This window comes from Triticum dicoccoides, chromosome 5B, assembly GCF_002162155.2.
Source record: "Triticum dicoccoides isolate Atlit2015 ecotype Zavitan chromosome 5B, WEW_v2.0, whole genome shotgun sequence".
NCBI lineage: Eukaryota > Viridiplantae > Streptophyta > Magnoliopsida > Poales > Poaceae > Triticum > Triticum dicoccoides.
In genome coordinates, this window is record NC_041389.1 from 117,881,593 (window position 1) to 117,891,147 (window position 9,555).

A 9,555-nucleotide genomic window follows, 5' to 3' on the forward strand; every position below is an offset into this window, starting at 1 on the left:
TTAATTGACGAATTTGTTTTCCCGAATTTGATGAACTTTTTTCAAATTCAATGATTTGTTTTCAAAATCGACTAACTTTTCCCAAAATCGATGAACTTTTTCTCAAAATCGATGAACTCTTTTCCAAAATCGATGAACTTTTTTCAAAATCATGAACTTTTTTTCAAAATCGAGGAACATTTTTCAAATCGAACGAACTTTTTCCAAAATCGATAAACTTTTTCAAATCGAATGAAGTTTTTCTAAAATCAGTGAACTGTTTTCAAATCGAATGAACTTTTTCCAAAACCGATGAACTTCTCCCATTTTTGTGAGTTTTCTTTTAAATTCGCCAACCTTTTTTTTAACCAGTGAACATTTTTTGATCAATTTTTAATTCCTGATTTTTCAGAAAACATACACATATTTTTTGAACAGTAAACTGGTCAGACCGGTCAATTGGTGAACTTTTTTTCTCAAGTTAGTGAATTTGTTTTAGTTCAAATACCGTGGCCAGACAAGTTCTTAAAAGTTGCGGGCTGTATTCAATCACTAGCAACCTGACGGCATACTGGTAGCAGGTCTATTGTAGAATAGTTGTGGCGGGAGTTCGATTCCCCAAGACGCATGATTTTTTCGGTGGGATTTTCGCGCTACAGTTTTACAGTAAGCCCGCCTATTTCTACATGAGACACATGCTTAAGCGTCTGCCCTATAAGCACCGGTGCATAAAAAAGCCTGATTTATTTCTTCAAATACCTCTCTTAAGCACCTTGCATTGTATAAAGGCCTAAACGGGTCAAACCGAGCACCATGGCACGTTCGTCCGTCATAATAGCTCACAACATCCCAAACTTGACTTATATCGACCTGGGCAACACTAATCCGGATAAACCGAGTAACAGGACGACGGGCCGCAGAGACCGAGAACCAACCTCATATGACAGGGATCTCCTTGAGTAGAAGTGCATATTTCAAATCTTAACTTTTTTCCTAGTCTAACTTACAACACCAAACTCCAATACAGTCTACATTGCAACCCCGAATTCTTAAAACCAGCTAGATTCAACCCTCCCCTCCATTGACCGGTTTAGACCCGTTGATCATCCAACCAGCATGTCTAGTCAGCAAACCATGTCAGCAAAAAAATCAAAATGTTCAGAAAAAGTCAAAAAGGTAAAAAATCAAGGAAAAATAAAAAAAATCCTAAAATATGTATATAATAAAACAGGTTTATAATAGAAAAATGTGCACACTCTGAAATAAAAAAATGGTGTTGTTGTCCGAAAATCCTGAAAAATCTGTAAAATCGAAAAGAAAAAAAGTGCAGGGATGTTTTCTGAAAAGTCTGGAAAAAATGTTCAAAATTCTAAAACACAAAGTACAATCTTAAAAATCTGCAAATCAAAGAAAATTCACAAACTTTTCCAGATGCTTAGTATTGTTTTCTTGATTTTACAAATTTCGACAAAAATTTTGAATTTTTTTATTTTCGTGATTGATTATTTTATTTTGTGTTTTTTATTTTTCAGAGAACATTAAATTTTTATTTTACATTTTCATTTTCCCTAGATTTTTTATTTAACATATTTTTTGTCAAAATTTTGAATTTTTTGTTGACGTGGCTTGCTGATGGGATGGTTAACGGGTCAAAACCGGTCAATGGGGAGGGGAGGGTTGAATCCTGTCTAGTTTTAAGAGTTTAAGGTCGTAATGTAAATGGTTATTTAAGTTGAGGGTTGCAAATTAGACTAGGGCAATGGTTGAGGTTGAAATATGCACTTCTCTCATCTCCTCATCACCCACAGGAAACTACAGGCCGTCCACCACCCTAGCAACAACACACAAGAGAGGCCCAGATAACCCGACCCAACGCAGACCAACAACCGAGAGGCATGACTAAGCCCATGATGACCAATCACAAGAAAGATGCGCGCGCAGGGGCAACGAAAATGCACTACAGAAATGTGGCCCCGAAAGCCCGCGGTCCACGGGTCATGGATCTTCGAACCAAAGCTATCGGGGAGGTGAGCCAAGGTAAAACCGATCGAAAAGGAATAAAGGCGTCAAGCAGCAGTGGCGCGGGGCGCACGCAGATCGGACGATGTGGAGGATGCACAAGGACGCAGATGCCCCAAGAAGGCGGATACTTCAGTATCCTTTAAATGAGTAATGATTCAAGGCATGTTTTAGTGGCTCTGTTTCGAACGAAAAAATAACACTAATGAGGATAGCGATAGACAATCTCCCTTCGCTTACAATGGTACGCAGTCTCGGGACTAGCATGTCAGATGCAAATTCCCCACGTTCCCCGGGAAGAGGATTTATAGCACGCAGGTATGGGGCACGCATCCCTCTCTTTCTTTTGGCTTTGGATGTTTCAATCTTTCATATCTTTTGAAGCAAAAGACTAAATTGAATTCGTTTACATATTCGTATTTCTGGTGACGAGGACTTTCAAATGTGACCCATTTTGATTACGTTCTTGCGAGTTTTTGGTACGATCGGCCGACAAAATAATGAGTTTCAGATCTTTCGTCAGCAAAAATATTTCAACTTCTAAAACTTGGTACAAGCGACCAATAAAATCGTAAGTTTCAGAACCTGTGACCGACAAAAATGTAAGTTTTAGAAACTGAAACTTAAAAGGTGCTCCCAAAATCCTAATTGAACAACGAACAATTTTCAGTTGTCGGATGCAAAGCGTTTTCTATACCAGAGTAACATGTTCAGTTTTTCTGAACCCGAATCTCGTCGACATTTTCATTTTCGCTCTTTGACGAATTTGAACACACTAGTCAACAAACATCATAGATCTCAAAAAACCGAAAAAAATGCAACGAAGAGGACTAGCCTTAGACATTGGTTGCCGCGGTACATACATTCCTGCAGTGCAGTGCTATAGAAGGGACTGAAGCAGCAAACTAATGAAGCTGTTTGGCCGTGACACACTGTGTTATCTACAATCTTTCTTAGTCTACCAAACAAAGGATGGCCATGGGAATGAAGGCACATCTCTTAGTTAACCTCTGTCTCCGTCTCTCGAAGCAGAGAAGGGTTCAAACCGACGCTAGTCCCGCCAGCACACGAGCATGGTGACACACCGGCGCATGATGTAGAACCTGGCCCTCTGCTGCTTGGCCAGGCTCGCCAGCCGCCCCGGCACGGACCGGCCGGAGCCCCTCGACGTCCGGCCCTTGACGCCCACTGGACTGCCGGTGGCCGCCGCCGGCGCCACCGCCGCCGACCTCCGGCTGCCCTTCTTGGAGAGCTTCCACTGGTCGTCCATGCACATCTCCATCTCTTCTCTGTTTCTTCCGATCTCCCAATATGCAATGTGTTCTCTTCTCTCTGTTTTCGCTTTTGGTCGTTGAGGATGGTTGTTGGTGTGAGAGCCGGGTAACTTGGGTTCTACTTATAGTGCCGGAATGCCAATCCAAGGTGGATGAGGGGGTTGGATTTGATTGGAGAGGAGAGGAGATAGAGGTTGATTAAGTAAGTAGATTAACTAAGACTATTTTTTGTGTCTGTTTGGTAGCGCATCTCTTTCCAAATAATTTATGGGACTGTGTCCCCTGGCGGCAATGGCCATCTCTTTCGGCGCCCACGCTCAAGTAGTTGCGGTGCAATTTTCTTAGGACCTTTGATTTGAACCGGAGCGTGCTGAACCTACAAACTGTACTAGCATAAACTGAGCTGGGCAGGGTCCATCCATGATGATAAAAACTGGAGCGACGCACGCTAGTACTTTTTCCATCTCAAAATAAGTGTCTTCAGTTTAATACAAATTTATACTAGAGCTAGTATAATGTTGAGACTATTTTGAGATAGAGAGAGTAGTACTAGCCACGGCTCTGTTTGTTGGGAACATGTAGCAGTAAACTTTGTAGGCGCGTCAGAAACGTTCGTGGGAGTTAACGGATCCACGTAGCATGCGACTGTATCATCTTGAATCGCCGAGCACGACTGGCCACCGAGCCCCCAGATCGAGTCAAACTCGCTCTCTCTCCAACACACGCCACAGAGCACGACAAGTCACCGTCCGTGTGATGGATCACGACGCGACGTAGTTAATCAACTAACGAGGAACACACTGCTATCTGTTGGAGCAGCAGCGAGTAAAGGCTCGAGCCCTCATGGGCACACAAAGCCCACATGGCTCCTAGCGACCGCGCAGTAGCCAGCTACAATGGACACTGACAACGCGCGCGAGTTGAGAAAAGGCGTGCACAAACTCAGGTTTGATAGGTATCCAGCACTTAACCAACCTCATCCATCGTTCAAAACAAGACACTAATAGCATTTATAACCACGATTACCAAATCCGGCCACTACACGTTTGCAGAGTCCATCGGACGGTGACCGGTTAGACCTTAAATTCTCATCCACATAGCCACGCATCTCATATCCGGCATCCTGTATCTATAATCCGCATGCAACGTGATCTAATCTACGTAGATCAAAAGACATAGTAATCGACAGCAAAGGGAAACCGAAATCTACTTTACATTGTCCAAAAGATCACCACAGTTCTTCACTGAACATGTTCTAAACTAAAACAACTAAAAAAGATAATAGTAAACAGAGGAGGAGCCTTCACCACTTCCTCGCCGGCCCTTTGCCCTTTCGGTTGCCGCCGCAGTTGTAGGCGTCTGCGGCAGGTGGTGGATCGTCGGACTCTTTGGAGTCACAGACGTGGTGGTCTTCATCGTCCTAGGAGGAATAAGAGATGACGATGAGCCCCTTCATCCGCCGAACGGCCTGGTCCTACCGTCGCTTGAGCTTGGCCACCTGAGCCGCTGCCTCCGCCGTCTCGCGCTCCGACTACTCAATGACTAGCCGAAGCACCTTGGCATTCTTCCTTCGAAGCCGGCGGACGTCCGTCTTCACTGTCGTCAGCGAACGACAGTAGACCCAAGTGATGAGCCGCTCCTCCTCATCGGGCACCGCTGGCAACCCGTGGCGGCGGCGGATGGATTGCTCTGCCGTGTCACACTCCCTTGCCCGCTGCCTCTCACGGCGGGCGGCGCGCGCCTCTGATTCCGACTTGCGCATCCATGGGCCGGCGGAGTGGACACTAGCACCCACCACTACCCTTGCGGAGCAGCGGCCGATGGGGGAGGTGGATGATAGAGGGACGGTACGGATTGCCCAACCCTCACGGAGCTGCGCACGGGCTGGGAGGGGCTAGCTCTGGTTTTCGCGCTGCGTCGACAGAGGACCGAAGACAAGGCAGATCGGAACTGCTCCCCCCCCCACCGGTCCACCTTCGGCCGCTCTAATGCAATGCAAAGGGCCAGATCCTCGTCGACATCGAGATCAGAGTCGAAGCCGTTGCCGATGCTCGACATGCTCGCCGAAGTCGTCAGATTGGATCGAAGGAGGGGAGAAGAAGAGACGGAGCGAGAGAGGCTCGCAGTGAGCTAGGGTTTCGGATTAAGATTTTTATGGGGATGGAGTGGGGTCGGCGATGGGCCGGGCTGACGTGGCGAACACGCCCGGGCCACCCCATATCCACCCTACATTTGGGCTGGGTACGAGGGACGCCAAATAGCCAGAGCGTTTGAGGACGGTTTGAGGCACTCGGGAGGGTTGAGTTTTTTTGACCGGGCAGCATGCCCGGGCGTTTGAAGCCGGTTTGAGGCGCCTGCCTGTAGATGCCCTAATATTATTTAAAAGCATCATTACATACCAATATTGAGTATTCCTACTTGATTATGATAAGCATGAATTTGTCTAACAACAATGATGGAATGGTATGAATTTTCATGGTTTATTCTATGATATAAAGTATGATTAAAGCAACAATTAGCATGTATGTGTCAAACATATTAGATGCATTACATAGCATCAACAATAGCATCGGACATGGACAACAACCATCATGAGAGATTGGATCAGATCATGGTGCATGTATTGGTCGCTTGTAGATGAAGTAGCCATGGTTGTTGTGAGTGAAGAGCTGTTGAATTAGACGATAGTGAGGATGGTGCACAACAACACCTGGCATTGGAGGTAGACGATGTATGGTGAATAATGTGCGCAGTCACGCGAAGCGCTTACTAAAAACCTAATTCACCCTCTCCCTATAGAGGGTCACAAGGCGAGAAGTTTCGAACACTTCCTCTCCCACTCGCCAGTGCACGTTGGCATTTGGGATGGAGTAAATTTCGATGGTGATGCAAACAATGAAAGCAGGCAAAAACCTATCTTGATTTGATGTATCATTGGCGGTGGCCAATAGGTCATCCAGATAGGAGAACCGAGTATTCACGGTTAAATCAATGTATATTGATGTTATTAATTCGAACTCCATTCCTACGTCCAAACATGTTTGGGATGTCAAAGTTCCTTTGAAAATAAAAGTGTTTATGTGGTTTGTTCATAAACAAGTAATTTTAACTAAGGATAACTTGATGAAGCGCAATTGGACAGGACCTACTAGGTGTAGTTTCTGCGATCGGGATGAGACTATTAAACACCTCTTTTTTGAATGCCCGCTGGCCAAGGTACTCTGGCAGACGGTCCACATTGATTTCAACATCAAACCACCGAATTCTGTTAATACTTTATTTGGGACATGGCTTAATGGGATTAAGCCTAACTTAGCGAGACATATTCGGGTTGGGGTTTGTGCTTTGCTGTGGACTATCTGGAACTGCAGAAACGATCTGGTCTTTAACAGAATATCATGTATACATTTTTTGCAGGTTTTATTCCGGACTACGGCTTTGATCCGTTCGTGGTCGCTACTCACCCAGACGGAGGCCAGGGAGCATTTGGTTACTGGGTCTATCCGTTGGGAGATGGTAGCTCGGGATATCTTCAACCGGTTTGGATGGCGGTCATGTAATAGGATAGGCATTTAGTATTCCTACCTAGTTTACCCAGCCGGTTGTGGCATCTTGATATGGCTAGTTGATGTATCTAGCTTCTTCGGGCTCTGTGTGAGCTTGTTCTGCTTTTTTTCACTTTTAAGGACCTTTGGAACCATGTTGGCACTACTTTATTTTGTTAATAAGAGGGCCGTATGCATCGTACTGATGCAGAGGTCGGGGTATCCCCTTTTCGAAAAAAGATAGGAGAACCGAATGGACTCGTGTCACGGTCTTGATCTAAACCGATGTTTTCCAACTTGTAAACTACTAAACAGAAAAAAGTTACTCTTCTACAAGGCCACTGTCAAATTTTGACAAATCATTCACGCGCATGACAAATGCCCATGCCCAGGCCCTGCGATGTGAGCAGGCACGAGTGCTGTTCTATCTCTCTCCTCATATCAATCACTACGTGTACACTATATAAGTTTGTCTCAGTTTGTTCCAAAAACAGTTTGTCTCACACCAACTTCACTTCTGGGGTGGTGCCACTGGTGGTGCTAAAGATCGCACCACCACCTCTTGCCACACACGGGCCTCTGAGATTTATTAGAAATTTCTAAAAATTCACAAGCCCATTAATTGTAACAAAATACACTATCACCACGCATAAGTTTGTCACAATTTAAATACAAACTAAGAGCATCTCCAACCAAGAGTCTCATTCTAGTGTCGATCTCAAATCCTCCTGCTATGAACAGTAAAATCCAAATAAATAGACACAAAAATTTAAAAATATATTTTAAGGAAACAAGCATTGCTCATGCGCCTGAAATTTCAAGATGAAACCACATTCGTGGATATGTGGGCGAAAAAAATATATCAGTGCTTTAAACTACTTTAAAAATATAATCAGTACTTTAAATTACTTTAAAAATATAATCAGTGCTTTAAACTACTTTTAAAAAATATAATCAATGCTTTAAACTACATTCGTGGATATTTAGAGCATCGATTTTTTTCTCTAGACTTCCACGAATGTCACTGCATCACAAAAGTTTGCACACTAGTGAAACACTCATCAATGTATCACAAAAGGAAATTCAGATTTGTTTTGTTTTAATTAGCTTGAAAGATAATCTTGTGTCTCTTTCCATTGTTCAAGCAAGATTGGTTGTATTAGCTCCCTTTTCAGCAGGTTATATTTTTACTTACGCAGCTTTCTTGATTTCTTCAACATGAGGCGAGTTTGGTTAATTTAGTTTTTTTTACTGTATCAACACTTAGTTCATTATTCTTGATAGAGAGGGAGGATGCACCTTCAGACCAGGGAGAATGTAATTCCATTCTCTCAGCATTGACAAAATTAGAAGGTCTTGAGTGCGTTAACCTAGCTATGTTGGCACTTCGGGTAGCGGTAGATCAAAATCATAAGCTTTTTGTGGGCGGATATGAAAGGTTTTCCCTAGATTGAGGCTAGAAAGGGGTCTTTTCCAATTTTTTAACTTTGACATAGGCATAATATGGAATATATGAGATGAATTCATAAGTTATAGCTAAATTTGGTTCTATTCTCTTCATTGCCTTTTTCCTATGTCTTTCCTCGTTTTTATTGTACACCCATGAGCCATTTTTTACTATTTTTTTCTATTTTACTGTTCATTTGAATGCTTGTGCACCTGGTAGCAGAAACTTCGTGTCCCATGCAATATACCATAATTTGGCTTCCAAAACCAATTATGCTTAGAGGAGAGAGAAGATCCTGATTGCCAACTTTTCTTTACATCATACCCAAAAATCGGACACAAATGACACAAAACATAGTTTATTGCATAAACAAACAACCGAAAGCAATCACTATAATGAGCATAATTAAACACTCATATCACTACACTGAGCTTAAAACTAGCTACGTCGAGCTTAAACATAGATAAAACAAGCTTAAAACTAGCTAAAACAAACTCTACCCCTTTTCGGAGGAGATATCAATCATCCCCGCGTCGGAACCACCAGCCTCGTGGTTGTTGGCGACGGGTCAAATCCATTGCGTTGCAGCGGCAACCTTGCCTTTGAGATACTCAAACAACTCCTCGCGCTCGGCGTCGGAGCAGATGATCTTGCGGTGTTTATGCTCCATTGTGCATGTGCTTTTCCACGGACTTGAAATTTCATGGTTCTTGGTGATGAGCCACGGGCCCGTGAGACATGCAGCCATACCGGCCAGATCGACACGCTCGGCCTCAAGCTGCTTTGTCGCGGCAGTGGTGACGACGTCGAGATTGATACCCCCCCTTCTCCAACTCCTCCTCCAAGCTCGGGTCCTACGAGCTCAGCTCCTCACAAGAAAATGCGTGTGGCGCAACTCATGCGCTCGCTCCGAGACCATGGCATAGTAGGTGGAACAGTGATGCGACATGGTGAGGGAGGTCGGAGCGGTGACGGTCGCGGTGGAGCTAAAGGCGGCGGGGTGGAGCTTGTATTGGTGTTGGTCATGGTGGGAGTCGCGATGACGGTGGAGCTCGAGCGGATGAGGATGAGTCTCGAGCTCGGTGGAGCGGACAAGCGCAACGAGGAGGAGTGGGGGCAGCAGAGAAGTCATGGAACCACACGACAGGGAGCGAGGCGCGGCCAACCCTCCAGAATCACTAGGTGGCTGACGAGATCATCTCCTACCGGGCAGGCCCATAGTGGTTTAAACCTAATTGAAGCCCATGGAGGCCTAGGCCCACATATTATAAGTATCGGAATACCAACCAAC

At 44.5% G+C, this 9,555-nt stretch overlaps 1 protein-coding gene across 1 annotated transcript; it reads right to left on the reverse strand.

The window, feature by feature from the left end:
- Positions 1–2,814: 2,814 nt before the first annotated feature.
- LOC119305269 lies at positions 2,815–3,349 on the reverse strand. Its single transcript, XM_037581841.1, has one exon. The coding sequence runs from the start codon at positions 3,278–3,280 to the stop codon at positions 3,050–3,052; it is 231 nt and encodes a 76-aa protein (XP_037437738.1). The 5' UTR covers positions 3,281–3,349; the 3' UTR covers positions 2,815–3,049.
- Between the last annotated feature and the right edge of the window lie 6,206 nt (positions 3,350–9,555).

Excerpts from the sequence above, each read along its gene's own strand:
- LOC119305269 (XM_037581841.1), bottom strand. The coding sequence starts at position 3,280 with ATGGAGATGTGCATGGACGACCAGTGGAAGCTCTCCAAGAAGGGCAGC.